At 40.2% G+C, this 20328-nt stretch overlaps 3 protein-coding genes across 5 annotated transcripts; all 3 read right to left on the bottom strand.

Moving 5' to 3' along the window:
* Positions 1 to 153: 153 nt before the first annotated feature.
* zgc:158398 (uncharacterized protein LOC568894 homolog) lies at positions 154 to 4992 on the bottom strand. Of its 3 annotated transcripts, XM_041937550.1 has the most exons (8): positions 4842 to 4992; positions 4446 to 4608; positions 4152 to 4344; positions 2784 to 3039; positions 2595 to 2694; positions 2321 to 2462; positions 2079 to 2219; positions 154 to 1834 (listed from the first exon to the last, which is right to left on the bottom strand). In XM_041937550.1, exons 2-8 carry the CDS (start codon positions 4565 to 4567, stop codon positions 1814 to 1816), a joined length of 975 nt encoding a protein of 324 aa, XP_041793484.1. In that variant the 5' UTR covers positions 4568 to 4608; positions 4842 to 4992; the 3' UTR covers positions 154 to 1813. The 3 variants fall into 3 exon arrangements, with proteins under 3 accessions (XP_041793484.1, XP_041793482.1, XP_041793485.1); XM_041937548.1 differs by having other exon boundaries at positions 4446 to 4992; XM_041937551.1 differs by lacking the exon at positions 4446 to 4608.
* A 624-nt stretch (positions 4993 to 5616) lies between these two features.
* Positions 5617 to 10450, bottom strand: plbd2 (phospholipase B domain containing 2). Its single transcript, XM_041937254.1, has 12 exons — positions 10241 to 10450; positions 9497 to 9590; positions 9229 to 9387; positions 9025 to 9125; positions 8694 to 8908; positions 7950 to 8044; positions 7645 to 7805; positions 7164 to 7259; positions 6996 to 7067; positions 6731 to 6883; positions 6461 to 6623; positions 5617 to 6304 (listed from the first exon to the last, which is right to left on the bottom strand). The coding sequence occupies exons 1-12, from the start codon at positions 10447 to 10449 to the stop codon at positions 6134 to 6136; spliced, it is 1689 nt and encodes a 562-aa protein (XP_041793188.1). The 5' UTR covers position 10450; the 3' UTR covers positions 5617 to 6133.
* Positions 10451 to 10570: 120 nt separating this feature from the next.
* On the bottom strand, positions 10571 to 19661 carry rbm19 (RNA binding motif protein 19). Its single transcript, XM_041937217.1, has 24 exons — positions 19527 to 19661; positions 19258 to 19440; positions 19064 to 19177; positions 18575 to 18616; positions 17789 to 18017; positions 16610 to 16872; positions 16461 to 16520; positions 16272 to 16350; positions 16007 to 16078; positions 14522 to 14731; positions 14314 to 14444; positions 14066 to 14193; positions 13868 to 13964; positions 13290 to 13400; positions 12966 to 13166; positions 12812 to 12881; positions 12571 to 12704; positions 12410 to 12470; positions 12060 to 12139; positions 11919 to 11974; positions 11449 to 11565; positions 11236 to 11341; positions 11013 to 11133; positions 10571 to 10913 (listed from the first exon to the last, which is right to left on the bottom strand). The coding sequence occupies exons 1-24, from the start codon at positions 19560 to 19562 to the stop codon at positions 10831 to 10833; spliced, it is 2784 nt and encodes a 927-aa protein (XP_041793151.1). The 5' UTR covers positions 19563 to 19661; the 3' UTR covers positions 10571 to 10830.
* Positions 19662 to 20328: the final 667 nt, after the last annotated feature.

Below are 20328 nucleotides of genomic sequence, written 5' to 3'. Positions count from 1 at the left end.
TTTTATATTCAGCCAATGGGAAAACACCATTAAAAGACTCTTAACGATGATTGGAGGAGAAATTTCTACGTGTCCGAGGTCACATACCGGTGCATCACATAATTGAAATACATGTCTTTGAATAATTGAAAACATTGACTTCAAGAGGGGAAAATATTTATTGTTTGTCAACTGAAAAGTATTGACAATACAGGCCTGTTTGACTACTTATGATGACAACAGTGTCAGAAAATATCAGTACCATAAACTTGGTCGATCAATTTTCATTCCTTTGCTTAAAACTAACTCTTTTCTTTATTTATACACAATAAGGCAATTTTGACAGTGATAAGTAAGGCATAACGTTCACTCTCAGAGATTTCAAGCACATTTCAAGCCTTTGCAAGCTGATTTCCATACTGCACTAAAAATACCTGAAACTAATGCCTTCCAGGATTGAAATTCCTAAATAGTTGATCACTTGGATATGCTAAACAGTAATGTACGGTATGGCATATCTGAATTCTTCTGGTCCCTGACATACGACCATCAATCAAAATTTAGATCTACAAGTTTGATTTCTCTCTTCCACTGCTGGTCCTGGACTACTACAATGTGTTGTAGCCAAGTCTGTAATTTTCTCCAGCTTGCTGAAGAACAGCTGTCACTGTCACTGACTTTATTATTGTCAGTACTGTGTGTGTGCAACAAGACTTAAGGGTTAAATTAATAGTTTGCCTTCACTTGGCAGGACCACAAGTGAAACTGGAATGGCAGTACTTGTAAACACACCCAATAGAGGAAATTCAATGTAAAGTTCCTTACTTCCCAGATTCACGATAAAAACTTAGTATTTATATTTTTCCATAAAAATATAAAGCTAGGAAAAGTGTCTGAAAACAGCATGCCAGTTATTTGTTTCTGAGAAGTTAGTGCAAAAAATCCTGGACAGACTCAGTTACTCACTAGATGACATGTAGGTTCAGAACACGGCGCTTTTTGCAGATGCCACATCCCTTTTCATTTTCTCACTGAAATTTCTAAGCAACAGACAGTGTTAAGTTAGAAGCAAGATATATTTCAGTGTTTCTTCTACCCTCACTTCTTAAAGTTTCTACTGTTGTGCAAGTGATATGACATGTAGGTAATATAGATGCAAGAATGTTTAAACTGTGGGTCTGGACATCTGGCATTTGGATTCAATGAGCTTTCAATGTCAGACATGTCAATTAAAAGTAGCAAAACAGGCAAACTAGACGAGCATACCCAAAGTCATTTGGTCCAATAAAATTAAGAAACAAAGAAAATAAATCTGCTGATAGGAATACAGTATATCATGCTACTACCTTCACAGTTTAAACAAATATTAGATTTTGATTTTTGACTGGAAAAACAAGATCATGTCCATTGTCCATAAGTAACTGGGTCATTCTGGGCAGTGTGGGTAATTAAATAGAAGCAAACAGCACCTGGAAGGTACTGCACATAACAGACTGGGTTGTGAAAGTATGACCAGTCAACAGTGTAGGCATCAGTCCCTGGTCTGAGTCAAGACTGAAATTTGCTAGACCCTACAAAAATATGTAGTCTTCAAACCAAAGCTGAGATAACCCTGATGACATCACCTGGGTTCATTTCTCAGCATGTAGAAAGCCCTCTCCAAAGCGGAGGACGTTCTATAATGGTTTTCACAGGCTGAGTATTACTCTCGATGACATTTAACTGGTTTCTTTAGTAAAACCAGTGCGATGCCCCTTAAAAAGTAGTGACACACAATTGCTCTTCTCTCTCAACCACCAACCAATTTCTTCAGGATGCAGAGGATGAAAAATGATCAGGTGTCAATCAAGGGCTCCTGCAAATGATGTCAAGATGTTGCACATAAAAATATTCATTAATGAAAGTGACCACTAACATCCACATAACGTATTTCATGCACTCTGCAGTATTTCAACAATTTATAGAAGTGTATTAAAACTGTTTCCACCTGTATAATCGTCTAGTTCACACATACAGCATCAAAATCATTCTATTTCATTCTATTTCCACAGTCACAGACACAAAAACAAAGTGAGACTACAATATAAGAAATTAGTTACATTTTGTTGGTCCAGCCCATTCCAATGGTTGCGACGTATGAGTGGTTGTGTCAGACTAGCAGCTAAACAGAGTATCAAACAGACTCCTAGGAGAAACACACTGACTTCCAACAGATGTCGCACTGTCACACTCTGCTCCTCCTAAAGAATAAAAGCAGAGAATGACTGGCAGGATAACAAGACTGTATCCAACCTTATTATGGCTGAACAAGTTATGCTGTTCATGTGTGTCATATTTGTACCTGTGTTAAAATGACTGTGAGTGTAGGGTCATTCTTGGAGCGTAGACTATAGCAGGCTTGTGATGCTATAGGTGGCTGGTTGCTTGCTTCCACGTGGACGGGTGAAATGTTTATCTCAGATGCAGGGCACTCTGGCGGAAGTCTTCATTAAAGTATACAGCATATATGTAAAACAAACAAAAATGACTCGACTGCCATTCTTTTAAGTACCTGAGTTGTTGATTTGAATGAAGGAAACTAAGAAACACACACTTTAGAGCATGAATGAACTTACGGGCTCATGGGCAGGAGGTGTGTTGGGGCACTTATGGTGAGGCAGGTGTAGGTATCATTTCCAGACAAAACCTCTAGAGTCACATTAACAATCTCATTGTCTGGGGATTAAAACAATCAATCATTGGTGAGACTTTATGGTTGTAGACATACTTGTAATAGTTTCAAAACAATCAACTGCAATACAAACCTCCAAGATATAGTTGCCTGGCTCTCAAGGTGGTGTATAGACCAAAGTCTTTCAGAAAGCCACTGTTTGAGTTGGTAGTCACAGCTACAGGAACCTTGAGATTCAAACTGGTGACAGAAGGAGTCTTTGTAGAGTTAACTAAGGTATCTCTATCCATCAGAGGAGAGGGGGCTGGCGAGACAAGCTCTGATGAACTTGCATTGGCTTTCACACAGAGCTGGAACTGTGATAAGGAGGAGAGGAGATGGTTCCAGTCCTAAGAAAAGAAATAAGTATATGATTTGCAGATTAATATTGGCTCAGGACCCACAGAAACAAAAGCATGCATGCAGTCACAACCTGCACAACATTATGCTTACTTTGCACACCAGAACTCAACCTCTTTAAAGGACTGTGAAATGATTGCATGGTAGAACATTACCACACCTGAGGTTGGATCGATCAACCAAATAGGGGTGTAATGAGCCATCTGGATCGTTATATCGATTCAATGATCAGCAATCCAATATCAGTGTTGCAAAGTAAAAAAAAACAATGCATATCATCTTCAAGATACACCTTTACTTTGAAATTCCCATGGTATGTCTGTGTTACTGTTTTTTCTCTAAGGGAACCTCTTTCTTACAGGCAGGCAGGCAGATAATGACAAGCAACCAAAAAAAAACAGAACAAGACAATGCCGTTAGGACACAGAACAAACCTGGCCTGGCGGCTAACGATAGCGTGTCAGATGCTGCCTGCTCGCAGGCTTTAACCAGCTTTTTTTCTGCAAAAACTGAACTGCAACTCTAAAAGTGTGAGCTTTAATCACAGCTGCTATTTCAGATTTCAAAGATATGCAATGACATGAGGCCTGACAGTGGTGTCGTAAATGATTTTCATGAGCTACTGCATACTCTGGAACCAAAATATGCAAACCCATCAAGACAGCTCTTCAGTGAAACTTGCATACTGAGTCTTTACAACCTTAAACAATGTGAGTCAAATTTAGTCTTTCTTTCTTTCTACAGTCCTCTCTGTCTGTCTGCCGGTCTCTCTCTTTGGTCACTCTCTGTCTGTCTCAACAAGTACATAACTCTGTCGAGTAACTCATGTACAGTTGTCTGAGGTACTTTTTCTATTGTTTTTATGTGGTGATGTAAATGTAACTGATTGTGTTACATTGGTATAATATAATATCATCTCACATCGATTGCAGGCCCCTTTGTTGAACTGAAATCTTACTCTGGCAGACTTTGATATCAGTGAGTATCTTTATCAATGGATCAATGCATTATATCTTGTTGAAACTTGTGATTTACACCCCTTCTACCTGAAGCACAAAAAGCATTTTTGAAACTTTCAGAATTTGGATAAGAGCGTCCTTACCTTTGCTGTGTCTGGGTTAGACAGAGTGTGAGTGGAGTTATACGAGCTGAGGCAGATGAATGAGATGGCCAGAGTCAACAGACACAGGAAAAATGTCACCCCTGGAGGATTCTGGGATGCATATTCTCTAAGGTTGGTCACTGGATGTGAGAAACCCATAGTCAGACTGCATGTACACCTGGGATGTGACAGGCTGTAAACACAAGGGGGTCACTTCAGTTACTAAAGTTTTGACAGCTTCTGTCCTCAGTGCATATGCCAGTGCTTCTGGGTTAGTTTCATCAAGAGACTGACCTTAGTAATGCAGAAGGGTTGAATAATTTCCTTTCAGACACATCTGTAGGTGAACGTAGTCCTCTTTCAGCAGACTGACATTCATGAAGATTTAAATACAGTGCTGCCTTTGGACTTAGCATACGTCTTGTGACTTTGTAGATATCCAACTGTGTCCTATGTTCTAAAATTGTTGACAGTCACGGAAAACCACCTCTACATCGATGCTATTATTTGTGAAAAACCTAATGTTTGCAGTAGGATGACATATATTTAACTAGTCCACTCAGTTTACGTTAGTCGAGACTACAGAGCAATACGAGACGTGTAACTTGTCTATCGTATCAGTCAGCCAGCTCCATTGCTAACTTGAAGTAACGTTACTATAAGCTAACTAGCTGAAAGATAACGTCATACCTTGAATTTGAGCAGTCTTCTCTGATCACATCACCAGTTTTGGTAAAATACAGTAATATCTGAGTTTCTTGATGGCAGCTAAACCGGTGTTAGACGTTTAAGATGTCGAGAGTTCAGTTAAAGCAGCACAAATAACACACGACACCGCCGTCCATTCACGATAGTGCGCTGCTATACTACGACTATGACGTAAGTCACGTGACTGACGTGGCCAGGAAGTCAACATACAGCAGGAGTTGTAAACCAGCGGGTTCATGGCCCAAAATTCTTACTAACGTCCAGTGTGGTTGAAGGTCCTCAAGTGAACAAGTGACCTGAATTTAACGATGATTAATGAGGTATTTATTGTGGCTACCTGCGTTTTATTCATTGTACTGTTTATTAATTACATAGAGATTCGTATACAGTATACTCACAAGGACCAGTTTGGTTAGACATCTTATGAATAACTTCAAGTTCTTTTAATGCTTCTAAATGGGCTTGGTTCACCCAAACAGTTTTTTTCCCCACTGATTTTACCTGATAAGTCCTTTAGGGTTGTGCAGCCTTGGCTTGACTGACATGTCCCCCATTCTCCTGTTTAATGTGTTAATGTAGGACAAATTAGACCTTTATCCTTCTTATTGGTACATGGAGTTTGCAGACTCCATGTAATTCCCACAGATCTAATTAGCCAGGATGACTGAAATTTATGGTGTTTATTTATTTAACTGTATCAATCAAATTCACAAACATTTAATCTGGTCAATAATGCAAAATTATATTGAAAAAAAGGCAAGGATCAGGACAGTTTATTTAGAAAATATTTCAAAAATAATTCATATAATGCATCATGTAAGAATTTCCCAAAAATGATCTAACTCTTGATAAAGACATTTTTTGTCATCATCAAATATGTATCTGTATCAATAATCATACTTAGTGATTTCTCCAAATAAAAGTGGAAACATTTTACAACTCCAGTAACTCTAAAAGACATCAGAATTAAAACAAGTGGAATTTTCACACATTTAAAAACCTATGAAACAAAACATAAAATTTCACATAGAATGAGTGTTCATGATCATACTGGCTCACATTCAATGCTCTCTTTAACTTCCTGTGTTTAATTATGCAAACAATACTGTAATAGTTACAGAATATTATTGCTACTCTCCTGAGAATCCATAACATGACTATTATGTTCATAAAGCCATGTCACACTGAACCATTTCCCTTTGTCAGAACTCCAAACAGAACAGCTGGCAGTATTTATATTCATCATGCCACTTGTATATGAACTATGATAACACTTATGGAGTCCAGCTGACTTTTATAGGCTTGAATGTCCAATTGTCAGGGTGACCCATGTGCACCAGGTCTTTGTAAGGGGAAGTGCTCCATTTGAAGGGGGTCACCTGGTCCCAAGTTGGCCCATTCACTGCCATCATACCGTAGTCACGAAACATGCCATAAGAAGTCATCTGTACAGGAAAAAACACAATGCATCAGATTTAGCAAACATCTCCTTAATGTGCCACAGTCACACAGAGCGCACAAAATAAAATTTGGGGGCATGGTGAGTAAAAGTCTGGACACAGATGGATGATGTAAAGAAATTAAATGAGAAAAATAAAAACCTTCATGTCTGTTCCTCCATGTGGTCTCTGCTTTAAGGCACCAAACGGATATGTTCCATTAGCTGGGTTCAGGTCTGAACGGGCTGAGATAGCATTCTCTCCATTCGCGGGTGGATCACAGCCTTTACACTGTGACAATGGGTCTTCTTTAAAGTTATTGTACCTGAAGAGAGACACGTGCATCTCATACATTAAATTATTGTTTGTATTATGCCCATCTATCCAGCACATGACAGAAATGTCCACCACCAAACCTGTGCAACACCTTACCTCATGAGGCGGACCATTGAGTCCACATCTGTGACAAACGTCTGGTTTCTCTTGAATATCTGAGCCCGAGGATTCTGGTCCAGAGAGAACCACGGGCCGAACTTCTCAACCAGCTCATTGCAGCCGCTGGCATTGAATATGTCCACGAAGTACCTACATATGAGCACATATGAATAGAAGACATACAGCACAGTTAGAACAAATGTAATCCACAGTATGTGTTTAATATGTTTAACATTCAACTGATTCCAGACTGGATACTTACGGTATGTTGTAGCTTGCCCAGTACCCTTTCTCCATCAGTTCCTGAGTTTTATCAGTGAAAACAATGAGTCCCCTGCAGCAGTAAATGATAACAAAAGCTTAGTTTAAATGACACTGTAAATCATAAGTAGAAATTGTGAAATAATCTTTTCATTAAAGATTGGATTACGGAATCTGCTCCAGCACAACAAGGAGCTCCTCTTTAATATCAGTCTTCCCTGGAGTGAAGTGATTGTAGTCTACAATCATCCACTGGTTGTTGTACCTACAAAGCAAACACACACAGTCCAAACTGAGCATACAACCCTTAACTGACTAACATTTACACATTTTTATTTCTTTATTTACTGCATATCTGTGAACTGAAGGAGCTGACTCAGCAATACACAACAAACACTCAGCTTCATGACCACATTACAGCTGTATGACCCAACTGACTTTCTATGTGACTCTTGGTTATACAATCCACATGTCTAAGGTCACACACAAGCTCAGCTAATCTTGGCAATAATGGGAATTGTGAACAAAGGTCAAAAAGCAACAGACAACAAAGCCTGGAACCTCCTCAGGAGATTATATGGGGACAAAGTGGTGATAATGTAGGCTAAACAGTCAGGAGAGCCACATTCTTCCTGGTGTGTACAACTCACGTTCCACTGTTGTACTTGCTGAATATCTCGGCCCACTCCTTGCCAGTAGAGGCCAGTCGATTAGCTACAATGTTCCTCAGCCACTCCAAGACGCTTCCTGCGGGCTGAACAAACTTCCAGAGAGTGGGATTACTGTTGCCGATGGTGGTTTCCAAGGTAACCTGGAGACACAAGGTAGAGTAAGAACAAAGAGATGCATCTACCGTTCCTCAACTTGTAAGCAAAAGTAAAATAACAAATTAAAATGCTGTAGTTTATTCTTAACACTCGGTTCTGTTGTGCCAAGTACAAAGAGTTCTCCTCACCAAGCCACTACTTAGGATGTAAAAGTCATCTCCAGAGAAGATCGATCCAGGATAAGAGGAGAACGCCTGAGTTCCTCCAGGAAGGACATCATTGTCTGAAAAATAATGTCACATAATAAAGTAGACAGCAACAATACTGCCTGTCTGTTACTGGAACTTCTAATGGAAACAAATTATGTTTAAGAAAAAGGGGCTTTTAGTCTATGTCCATATGGTTTAAATGTTCAATGTTTTAGGAAATATGTTTATTCACCTTTTTGCTGAGAGTTACATTGAAGATCGACACCAGCCTCATGTCTGCACAGTAAATATGAATGTAGAGCCAGTAGCCATTTAGCTTTCCTATATATGTGCTACTCTTTTGTTTAATCCTTACAAAAAACCAAAGTATGAAAGCAATGAGTTGCTGTTGTATGTGCTGGGCTATTTTCAGGAATCTTGTCTCAACAGGTTTGTCAGACATCCAGCTGAGGCCCAAAAGAAGTCAAAGTTTTGGTACGTTTGGAAAGAGCCAAACTAGCTGTTTCCCTCTGTTTCCAGTCCTTATGCCAAGGTAAGCTAACTAGCTGTTGGCTGTAGCTTCATATTTACTGTGCAGAAACAGAATTGGTATTGATCTTCTCATCCAAGTCTCATCAAGAAAGCAAATAAGCAGATTTTTAATGTAAATAATGAGGGATTCTAGTATGGGAGCAGTGATGAAGAGGAGTCACACTTCATCAATGCAATGCATCAATAAACTACCCAAAGGAGAAACTTTAAAGGCAAAGATGTATTTCTTCATGATGCGCAGCATGGACTGGTAGGTGTTCCAGGTGTCATGTGACACCAGCAGTTCCTTATTGTTTGGCAGCAGCTTAATGAGAGCAGAACAGGAACCGGATCCAAGAGGTCGAGTTTGACTGGATTTGTTCAGAGCTGATTCCAAATCCTCCAGATCCCCGCCCAATTGGAAAAGTCTAGGTGGACAGAGCAGCAGTGAAAAATGTGAGACAACATCAAAAAACAGAGGCTTTGATGTCAGGAACTGTGAGCAAACATGTTTGATTAATACAAGATGGAGATAACCACTTACAGGAAGCCAAAAGGGTTAAAGGAGAATGACCCTACTGGAAATGACAGCTCATCATTGTAGCTGTCCTCTAGACCTTTTAGCTGGAGCAGTACCAGACGCACCTGACAACCAGAAGCAGAGAGTGAAACAACTTATTTCTACCAATTAAACATTTTTACATCCATGCAAAAAATGTTATTCATCCTGCAAATGCTCTTTAAGTACCTGATGCCAGTAGGGTGAACTTGGCTGCTTCTGTATTTGCTCCTGAACCCACTGCAGATTAGTTGTGATGAAAGACTTAAGGCGCTCGCAGTAACCAGATTCAGACGTGAAGGGCCCACAGTAACCCATTAGAGTGTTCATCCAGTGCTTATAGATGAGCTAAAGCAAGCATAGACCAAGTCTTTAGGTTACATTAAATGTAAAGCAAGTGTATAGAACATTCTGATTTTTTGATCCAGCACATGCAGGCCTGTAGAGTGAAACTGACCTGAGATGTGAGTGCAGCCTCCACTGCACCGGCAGCATAAGCCTGGATACTGTCATTGTACTGACTGCTGGTAGTGACCTCCAAGAAAGACCAGCTGAAAAGAGAAGACAATTTTGTTTAAATTTTAATTACTTCTGCCTCTCCTGTAGTACATTTCTCTAATTCATTGAATTTTTTATGTATTTCTATTTAACCTACTGATGTATTTATTGGGCTTTATCATTCTTATGACTATCTTGACCTCTCTTGTCAGGTGTTTCTACGATATAAATGCAAAATACCGATTAAAAGTTACATCTGAAACGTTTAGTACAATAGCTAGAGAAAATTATTCTGCAACCGTTTTAATAATAAGAGCTTAGGGCGGTTTAGCTAATTTATCAAGCAAAAATGGTCACTTCCTAGTTGCAGCGTCTACGGTGAGGTGATTAAATAAATGAGTTTGACCTGTTCGGACAAAACAAGCAACTGAATCAACTGACATTTTCAGTTCATTTCATTTCTAAGTTATATTTAAGAATAGAGATTTAATCGATTAAATGATAATAAAAACAATCGTTTGTGACAACTTACCTTGACTGGTTTTATGTTAGCAAATCGTGTCTCGCCTGCCACAGCTCGTATAGCTGGCAGAGCTAACCATACAGTGCAACAGGAAAGGTTTTTTCATGTTTTGACCTACAACAAAGCCACAAGCTATAGAGTCTATCCAGCCAAAAGACGCAAAACCTGCAGTCAACTCACCCAGATGTCTTAATCTCATCAGTGAAGTTCGCCCAAGCTACAAAGTCTTCTCGAAATCCCTCGAGGACAGAAAGCTTTCCGGTTTGTTTGTCAATAACAGCGGTTCGTATTTCAGCTCGAACAGACGTACACAAAATGAATAAAACTGCTAAAACGTTTAAAATCGTTAACAAACCAACGGGTAACGTTCTGCTCCGCCTGTTCGCCATGTTTACATCAACAAGTCACATGATATCGTGGTGACTGGTCACATGACACGGACGGAACTTTCAAAATAAAAGACCAAATCCCTTTACAGTGTTTTTTTAGTCTCTCATTATGTTGGTCACTGACAAACATTCAAAACACGAGACATCAAACATACAGCTTTTAAAGAATGACATAAGATTTTATATAAAAACCAGTCCAATCATCTTTCTTTGATTCATCATTCTATACAAAATGTATAATGTAATATATCCAGAATGTGCTCCTTCCTCACATGCTCCTAAGGTCCACATTTTGTTCACAGTCCTATTTATACTGAAAACACAGGAGCACTGATCAGAGTTGTGTCAAGGCTTTGACAGAGACAACAGTGTTTAGGGAACTCAGTCTTCCACAACCCCGTCAGTTTCCATCGTCTCCAGGATTCCCTCCAACACCTCTGCCTTTCGCTGCTTCTTGGCGGCCACTAACATGCAGAATAAATACCATAGAGGAAATAAATGAAGGAACAGTGCAGTTGTTATCATTTGTGCACATTTCAGCAAACAAAGGATTGTTGATTTACCATGAAAGTGTTCCGCTGTTTTCCGTCTCAGTGTCTCTACTGTTTCTTCAGCATCAGCCCACTCCAGCACGAGACGTCTCCCGTACAGATGGGTGCTGTGGCACAGTGCAGCAAATGCTTTCTATAGAGAGAACAGGGGCATAGCATTAATGATCATAATAGTGTATACTTTAATGATGCACTAAGAGACAGTAAACCTGAAAGCTTATATAAACACACAAACCTTGGCATCCTGTTTGGTGAGGAAGTCAATGAAGCCAAATCCTCTATGATTCCCTGAACCAGCGGCTTTCTTTGGAAGACGGACAGTTTTCAGCTCTCCAAATGTGCTGAAAGGACACAGGGAAGAAATCGTGGTATTATTAAATTGTCTCACTCCTAACTTTTGAATAAAAAACAGTTGTGTGTGTGTGTGTGTGGTTTATACGACAGCTACCAGAAGAGTTCCCGAATTTCTCTGACAGTGGCCTGGAAGGGGATGTTGCGCACAAGGATTTTGGATCCTGTCTGTTTCTTCTCATCTTGCTTCATCTTGCGTGACACCTCAGTAGTCCTGCACACAGAGGACAAGCACTGAATAAGTAGAGGCAACACAAGTGAGTTAAATTCTGCCTCAAAAAACCCCTGCTGTCAACATTTTGAAATAATGAAAAACCTTTACCAGTAAGTGATATTTTCATGCACATTTCAACTGATACTGACACCAGTATTTTTTATTTCAGTGCCTGTTTCCCAGTGGAGTTAATATGTTATACTGTGATCATGTAGATGAGGAAAAGACTTCATTAACAACTGTCCTTGTTTACTACAAAATACTTTTAATACACTTGTAATTTCAAAATATTTTAATAAAGATGAGAGACATTTCTTTGTAAAATTAAAAAACTCTTCTGATGCACATCTTACCTTGTGGCTCTCTCAGAAATCTTCAGCTCTAGCTTGTGGTCATCCACAGTACAGTGCTGGTGGAGGGTCGAGATGAAGAACACAAATTAGTCAAGGAGCAGGGTAAAGCGGTGAGTTTCACAAAGGTAATAGGGACAATACCTGTAGCTGCCTCAGGGCTTTCTGTGCTGCCTCTGCTGTCAGATAGTGGACAAAACCGTAGCCCATGGACAACAGCTTGCCTGGAAATCAAACCAACATTGTAGAGTGGCTGTTAACTCTGATTCAGAGATAAATCTATATCTATATGATTTTCACCAACTGCTCTTGCAAGGCCTGAGAAAACACACACAGAACGCGGATATTCCCCTCTAACAGAAGCCTGCGTTCAAATAAATGATGTGTAACTTTGTACGGGTATAATTGTATATTTTTTTCCAAACCAAAAGTATCTACAGCTGGTGAATGTTACACTTATGAATGTGAAAGATCCTCATTTTAATGTTTAATACCTGTTTTATCTTTCTTCTTGGAGATGGAGCAGGACTTGACCTTCCCACATTTGGAAAATGTCTGTGACCAATGAAGAAAACATTGTGAAACATCACTTTATGATTAAAAGCTTATTTAATATTAATACTTAACTGAGGGTTGTCTTTATGAGTTGACTGACCTCCTGTAGTTTCTCCTCCGTCGTGCTGAAATTAAGGTTCTTAATGAAAAGTGTGGAACCAGATTCCTCCTCTTCCTCTTCTTCCTCCACTTCTTCCTTCTTCTCCTCTTTCACTGCTTCCTCTTTTTCTAATACTTGGTAGGCGGAATCAAAAGGTATTCTGATTATTCAAGGAACTTTATCATGTGTGAAAAACATTAAACTTGAAAAAGATGAATTTGATGTGTTTGAGGGATTTTACCTGGTTCTGGTCTGGCTGCAACAAACACCCCCACAGGTGCCCACTCCAAATACAGCGGGACATGTTGAAACTAGAGTGTTTAGAGAAAAGTTAAGTGCCTCTCCTCAAACATGCAGTGTATGTGTAGGTGCTGCTGGTAAAAAGCTATACACACCTTGCTGTACGCCAGCCGAGTGAAGGCTCGCTTTGCCTCAGTTGGCTCAAGGAACTCGATGATGGCGGTGAGTCCTGACGGCGGCAGCAACACTCGGCCCAAAGAGCCGTGAGGTGAGAAGAGCTCCTCCAACTCTGACACGGTCACTCCAGCTGGAAGGTTTTTCACCAGGATCACAGTCGTACTCCTCGCTGCTGCCGCCTGAACACCAGAGGGAAACAACACATGCAGAAAAAAACTTTAGCCAAAGTCTACATGATTACATCATTTATAAAATCATTTATAGTTGATTTAGGAGTAAAAAGGAGTTTGTATTAATCATACCTGACTAAAAGAATCCAGACTGACAGCGTTGTCTAGCAGAAACTGTCGAGTCTCCTGAACGATCTGTGTCTCTCCCAGAGCCATCCTCACTGCAACGCTCCCCTTTGACTCCTGCAGAGGAGGGAAACCACCAGAGAGGCTTAAAGAAACTGCTCAGTGGCCTTAATGCATTCACATGTTGATGTGGCAGCAACAGATAAAAAAGGACGCATCCAGACAGAAACCCTCTTATTCATTTGAATGCAACCATTGCGTGTGCTCAGTGTGGGTGTCAAAGCAAGGGGCCAAAAGGCAAAAAGTCATCTGTCCGGACTTTTTCCAGAAAGAAATGCGATGTCATTCAGCAACAAGTCAAGTACATGCAAGCATCTACTGGATTATTTTTAACATGAACGGCATATTTCTACTACGGCAGTCTGTGACTCAAACTGAACTTGGATCTTATTTCATTGTCTCAAGGGAAGCATTTGCATTGTTATCGCAGGACTGTTTTCCATCTGAGCGCCCACTAATGTTACGGTTGAGAGGCATGTTATGCGGAGCATTAATATGGAAGACCCAGCTGCAGTGTTACTCACATGGTCAAGGACTTGGCTTTTTGTGGTGTTGTATTTCTCAGCAATGGCATCTGCCACTGCACTTGTGCCCACAAACAGGGTGTTCCAGTTGTGGGAGCTAGAAGGAAAATAAAACAATTAATCAATTCAGTCTTTCTAATGAGTACATTCAAAGAAACCACAAACACAGAGGCGGAGAGTTAATATGATTAGACATACCTGGAACTTGAAGCTTTACTTTTAGCATCTCTTTGCCGTTTGTAAGACGAAGAGCCGGGACCACCTGCATCCGAGGAGTCGCTCTTTTCCTTCTTCACTGTGGAGGGAAGCAGGTGAAGCATCCTGCCCTAAAAGCACGAGAGAATGAATGTTTCTAATCATCCTCTGAAAATTAGGTTGCATGACTAAATCCTGAAGCTATTACAGGTCCTGTTTGTGTGGTGTAGAGAGATACGGAGATCCAGTACCTGAAATATATGTCCATCCAGCTGGGCCAGAGCTGTCACAGCATTCTCTGGTATCATGTAGGTTATGAAAGCGAATCCTTTAGGTTTCTTGGTGAGATTGTCTATAGGGAAGTGCACCTCAGATAAAGGGCCTGTAAAGATTGTAAAATCATTATAAGCTCCAACAAGAGTGAATATGCTTTTTGGAGATGCAGCTTTCTTTATTCACCATGTTTAGAAAATAGCTCTTTGATCTCTTCCTCGGTGCAGGTGTAAGGAAGGTTCCTGATGAAGAGTCGACCTGACTCCGCAACATCTTCCTCCTCCTCATCCTCCTTGAGCTTCCTGGTGAAGTTTCTGTCAATTTCTTTGTCCTTTCTGTCTCTCTTGTTCTTACCCCCAGAGGCATCAACACGGAAGACCTCAATGTAGCGCCCACCTGAAAACACAGGCAGACGGTAGGTCATGGTGAGCCAGGAAACCTGATCACACACACATCACGGTGGGTGATGAACACAACACATCATATCAGTATAGGCTCAAGCATTTTCAAAGTGAATAATATGCTTCCGTAAATTAGTCATTTTACTTTTACTTGAATCAAACCAAATATAGGTTAAATGCATCACATTGGGCTGTTCAAATACACTCCTGACAATTTTTATATTTCCAACTGCAACTGAAAGCAGCTTTGCAGAAGTCTTAAAGGATAACTTTCGTTTTTTACAACCTGGACTTTATTTGTAGCATTAAATACGACCATTTAGACACCCCGACAACTTTGGTGGCATTTGGAGTCGTTTTGAAGAAATTAGCCCCAGAAGAGCGGCGCGTATATCCGTATAATGCGAGTAATTGGGGCACCCGTGCGTAGCCTCTATAAACGCATAATCTGCTGCGAAACTCGTTCATATTCCAATATTGTGTTATGATATGCTGGCGCTATTCCCCTCTGAGCCCGTGGTGGCATGTTATCAACATCCAGTGTCTCTGGACAACTACTTCTGACGTGGATGACGTCATTTTCGAGCGCCGCGCGCTGCGAGCAACCAGCCACAACACGGCTAACTCTGCGGTGGTCGGCTAGTTTGGCTGTAGTTTGCGACTGCTATTTTTCACAAAATGGATGAATATTTTCCCGACTCTGATGTGGTGGACGATGACTTTGTTTACGATGGATGTCCTCACCGTGCGCTCGTTGAAAGGAGGACTTTAATGGCGTCTGTTTGGATTTTAGAAACAATTTTAAGCTTTAAAGTTGGCAGAGTTGCTGTGATTTGGCTTAAAAGCAGTAACACAGTGATTATAATTAAGGCTGCATGTCATAAATCAGTAGTTTTCTGTTTGTTCTATAGCATATATATATTATATGAAGAGTGAAAAATACTCAGCACAATATTCTAGAGCCCAAGATGAAATGTCTTGGTTTGTCCGACCAAAATTCCAAAACTCAAAAGATATTCAGTTTATCAAAATGCAGTACTAAGAGCGGGCCAAGTCAAATTTTCATATTTGTGAACCTTTACCAATCAAATTTTTGGAATTTCTGTTGAAAACAGGTTAAAACAATATAAAAATAGTTGGTTAGTTTTGTTTTTTTTTTGATCAATCCTTGCAGCAATGCGAGATATTTTTACCAATACAACCTGTCATACCGCTAACATGCACTCAAAAACCATGCACAAAAATTAGAACAGGATATAATATTTCTTACCTATGTAGTCTTTATTCTTCTTTAAGGCCTTTTCCACCTGTTCCTCAGAGTGCAAGTCCACATATACATAACCTGCAACACACAAGTGACATCTCTGCTGATACACGGGCCTGTAATCAGTCAACACAGACACATACAGTACATGCAGGCAGCTATATACCAGCAGATATATGTTATGCAGAATAATATACCTATAAAATACTGTCAGCACCTGTTACACAGAGAAAAACATTTGAAGAACATTAAAATGGTTTCAGTAACAGACCTGTTCTGTTTCCGCTTTCGTTCTTCCCAATCCTGATTGCTGCAGGCTTCAGTGGCGTCATGAACTCTCGAATTTGTTGCTATTGGTGTCACACATAAATAAATGTATGTGTCACAGATGCATGAAACATACAGAATGTTTTTAAAGTGGAAGATCTTCACTGAACTCATGGAGCTCCTGGTCACTCACCTCTTTCACACTGAACGGGGCTCCTCGCAGCTTCACCGTGAATTCCGTCGCCGGCTCCGTCTGCAACAAACACACGTGGGTGTAAACCTGTGCAAACTGAGACAAACTGAATTACAGTGTTAAACGTGCAGATTCGGTTGAACAGTCACCTCTTGCTTGGCAGTTTTCTTCGCTTTGCTCGGCTTCTTGTCCTCAGAGGGAACTGAGGATTTGGTCTTCGAGGTGTTTTCTCTGTCGCCACTCTCATAGGCACTGTCTGTGTGCTGCACAGGACCACGGTCCTCATCTTCATCATCACGCCCTTCACCATCGTCCTCCTCACTGTCCTCCATGGCGTCCCCTGTCTTTGCCACCTTTGAGCGAAGGTAGTCCATGTCTGATAAGCCAGACTTCAGCGCTTCTTTAGTGTCACCTGAAAGCAACAACAGCAATGATTCTTAAACCAGTTAATCATGAACACCTAATTTATACACTGAATCTCCCTTTAATTATTTTTTTCTAATTCTACTTTATTCAATTTTATTTGTAGGGCTTTACCAAATAGTTTGAAGCTTCATCCATAACATAGACTTTCTAATTCTTAATCATTTGACAGATTATAAGATTCTGGTGTTTCGTTTGTTTTTTTAACATGATGCATTCTTTGGCACAGCAGCATTCAGTGTTGATAGGCTATCACTCCCGACATCTAACCAATCAGATTGCACTGTGGGTGGGATATTGAGTGAGAATACAGAGTGGTGACTACAGATAGAAAGTGGTGGCTGTATCACTGTATCAGAGCTCTAAATACATGCATATTTATTTGCACAATTATTTATGTGTATATATTTTTTTTGAGGATTTTTTGGGTAAAAAACATCATAAAATAGGATGACAGATATTTGAAACCTCATTCAAAACCTCAATTTAGAAGCTTCGAATGCACAAAAAATGATATTCAGTACAGCTCTAATTATTTTAGTATGTTTGTAAGAATGTTCTACTTGTCCATGGATACATTTATATATTCATATACACTACTTATATCTATTTCACTATGTATATTAAGGGTCTTGGTCATTTACATATTGTGAATTATTTTATGTTCTATCAGTTGTGTCCCAATTCAGGGGCAGCACCCTCCAGAGGATGCGGCCCACAAACACAGGCCCCTGAAGAGACCTGGAGGCCATCTGCTCCTCCTTGAATGAGACTGTAAAGTTAAATTTACTGTAAATACTAGTAGTAAACTGGGAAAAGTTTCATGGGTATCAAGAAGAAGCAAAACAAACACATGATGGACAGAGATAATGCTAAAGAACTAAGAAGGGACCACCATTACCAACCTTCATCATCATCTTCATCATCATGTCCTTCTTCCTCGTCCTCGTCCTCTGACTGGTCTGAATCAAAGTTGAGGTAATCGTCTGAAGCAAGCTTCTTCTTGCTCTTGTCCTTTGCGTGTCCGTCGTCAGGATCAGGTGTTTGCTGCATGCTGTCGTTCGCCCACGTTGGTGCTTGGCTTCGATTCTGATGTACTGACAGAAACTCCTTGAATCCCTGGTCCTCTTCCAGCTGGAAAGACAGCGAGTGGACACACAATGATTAAAATGTCACAAAAACAAAAGAATACACAACACAGGACTAGACTGTCGATGCTGGACACTCACTGATGAAGTTGGATTAAATGCAAGAAAAAATGAATGCAGATCAGACAATTCAGTGGACAATGTTGAATGAAATAAACTGATGGCCTGAAAAAATCATTGAAATTAAAATGATGAAAAGAAGACTAAACTCTAAATGATGTCCATATTTAGAAAGTTTGGTTTAGAGTATCATTTAATTTCTTTTTTTGTTGCTCCAGAGTTTTGATACTGATAAAGAAATATTTTTTCTTAGATATTACTTTGAAAAATACTGTTTAAACATGTTTTTCTAAAGCTTGTTTGCTCATTTTAAAAGCACACTGATTTAAATCAGGAAATATTCAACTAATGAATAACCAAACAAGATTATGAATCTGATATTGATATTAAATTACACAGTTGTCTCTACACTGTGCTATGTGCATATTTTGGTTGCTACCAAAAAAGTATTGATCTTTGTTCAGATTTTACACATTTACTTACATTTCCAAGTGTGCTGTTGGCTTCCTTCTTCTGTTTGTTTTTCTGAGGACAGAAACACAAAGACATGTACAGTATTCTTTGAGAAGCGACAGTGATGTTTAACTACATAATTCTAATAATAGCCACTGTGCACTTACTGGATAAAGTTTGGCTATTCAAACAGTAATAATAGATAATGTATTTTTCTCTCCAGTTTTCAGTAGTGGAAGAAGTATTCAGATCCTTTATCAATCAATACCACACTGCGAAAATACTTAATGCAAGTATTAATTAATATGTACTTAATAATAATGTACCGAACCCATGAGGGAACATTTAATCATTCAGTTTATCAGAAAAAAAATGGTTTTCACTGGACAGGAAAGGTATGGAAAATTGTCGTTTGAAAGGTAACTTGTTACTACAGCTGTCAGACGGATGTAGTGCAGAACTTGAGTATATGTACTTAGTTACATTGCATCACTGCAGGTTGTTTGTGTCTGCAGGTACCTTCTTGCTGTCAGTGTCTGCAGGAGTGGAGGGTTTGTCCGGCCCTGAGCTCTGGGTGTGTTTGCTCCACGCTTTTGCTTTAGTGGGGTCTCCAAAGGCCTTACACATCTCCACCTGGAACAAATGACAACCGTGGGTTCACACCGGGTTAAAACAACCATAACACGCCTGTTCAGTGTTCAGCGGAGCCGTACCGTCACTCTGGACGTGTCCACGAAGCTCTTGTTGAAATGCTTCAGAGCTCTGTTCGCGTCTTCCTCGACTTTGAAACCCACAAAGCCGAACTTGCGGAACTTGCCGTCCTTGGTGAACTTCAGAGAGCAGTCCGTCACCGTGCCAAAGGCAGCAAACATCGACCTGAACCTCTCCTCCTTCATCTGCACGTAAGATACACAGTTAGATTTCCAGGTGGACTGAAACAAAATTCCGTTACTGTCTGCCGACGGCCGGCCGGGTTACTTACCCCATTAGGGAGGTTTTTAACGATGAGTCTCGACATATTTATAGTTGCTGTAACTCCACTAATATAGCATAAACTTGGTTTTTAAATATATGTCAACAAACAAGCGTGGACTCTCCTCTAAGTCGCCATGTTTAGTGGGAGAGCCTTCTTCTTCTTCGTGTTCTTCTTCTTCTTCCCTGTTTTTGGGTTTGCCAACAACCGTCGTGTGTCAGTGGTGCATCATTACCGCCGCCTGCTGGACTGGAGTGTGAAGCAATAAATAGGCAGGGAAAGAAGAAAAAACAGGCAAAGTCTCTCTGCTTTTAAGTTGTATAATAAATATATATTGTGCTTGACCAGGACTGGATCTGAGGTCAGCTTGCTTGTACTTTTCACTCCTTGCTAATTTATATTTAACTTTAAGTCTGCTGGACTTCTGCAGGTCATCCAGGGACAGACATTGAGATGGTAGATTTTTAGAAGTACCTGGATGTTCATGTGAATAATAAACTGGACTGGACTGGCAATGCAAATGCACAATGTAAGAACATCCAGATCAGACTGTATCTGCTGAGGGCTCAGGTCATTTGGAGTGCAGGGGGCACTCCTGAGAACCACTTTTGACCCTCTTTGGAGTGGTCTGCTGGGACAGCAGCATCTCGACGGCTGACAGGAAGAGACTTGCAAGCTACTATCCCTGATGCAGGACACTCTGACAGCACTAAGCAGCTCCTTCAGTTGCAGGCTGTTTACTCACAGTGGGTGAAGCAGGGATACCGCCAGCCCTTCCTTCCTGCTGCTGTCAGACTTTAGCACCTGAAAA

This window comes from Chelmon rostratus, chromosome 5 (genome assembly GCF_017976325.1).
Source record: "Chelmon rostratus isolate fCheRos1 chromosome 5, fCheRos1.pri, whole genome shotgun sequence".
Lineage (NCBI taxonomy): Eukaryota > Metazoa > Chordata > Actinopteri > Chaetodontiformes > Chaetodontidae > Chelmon > Chelmon rostratus.
This window is presented reverse-complemented; position numbering and strand designations above follow the sequence as displayed.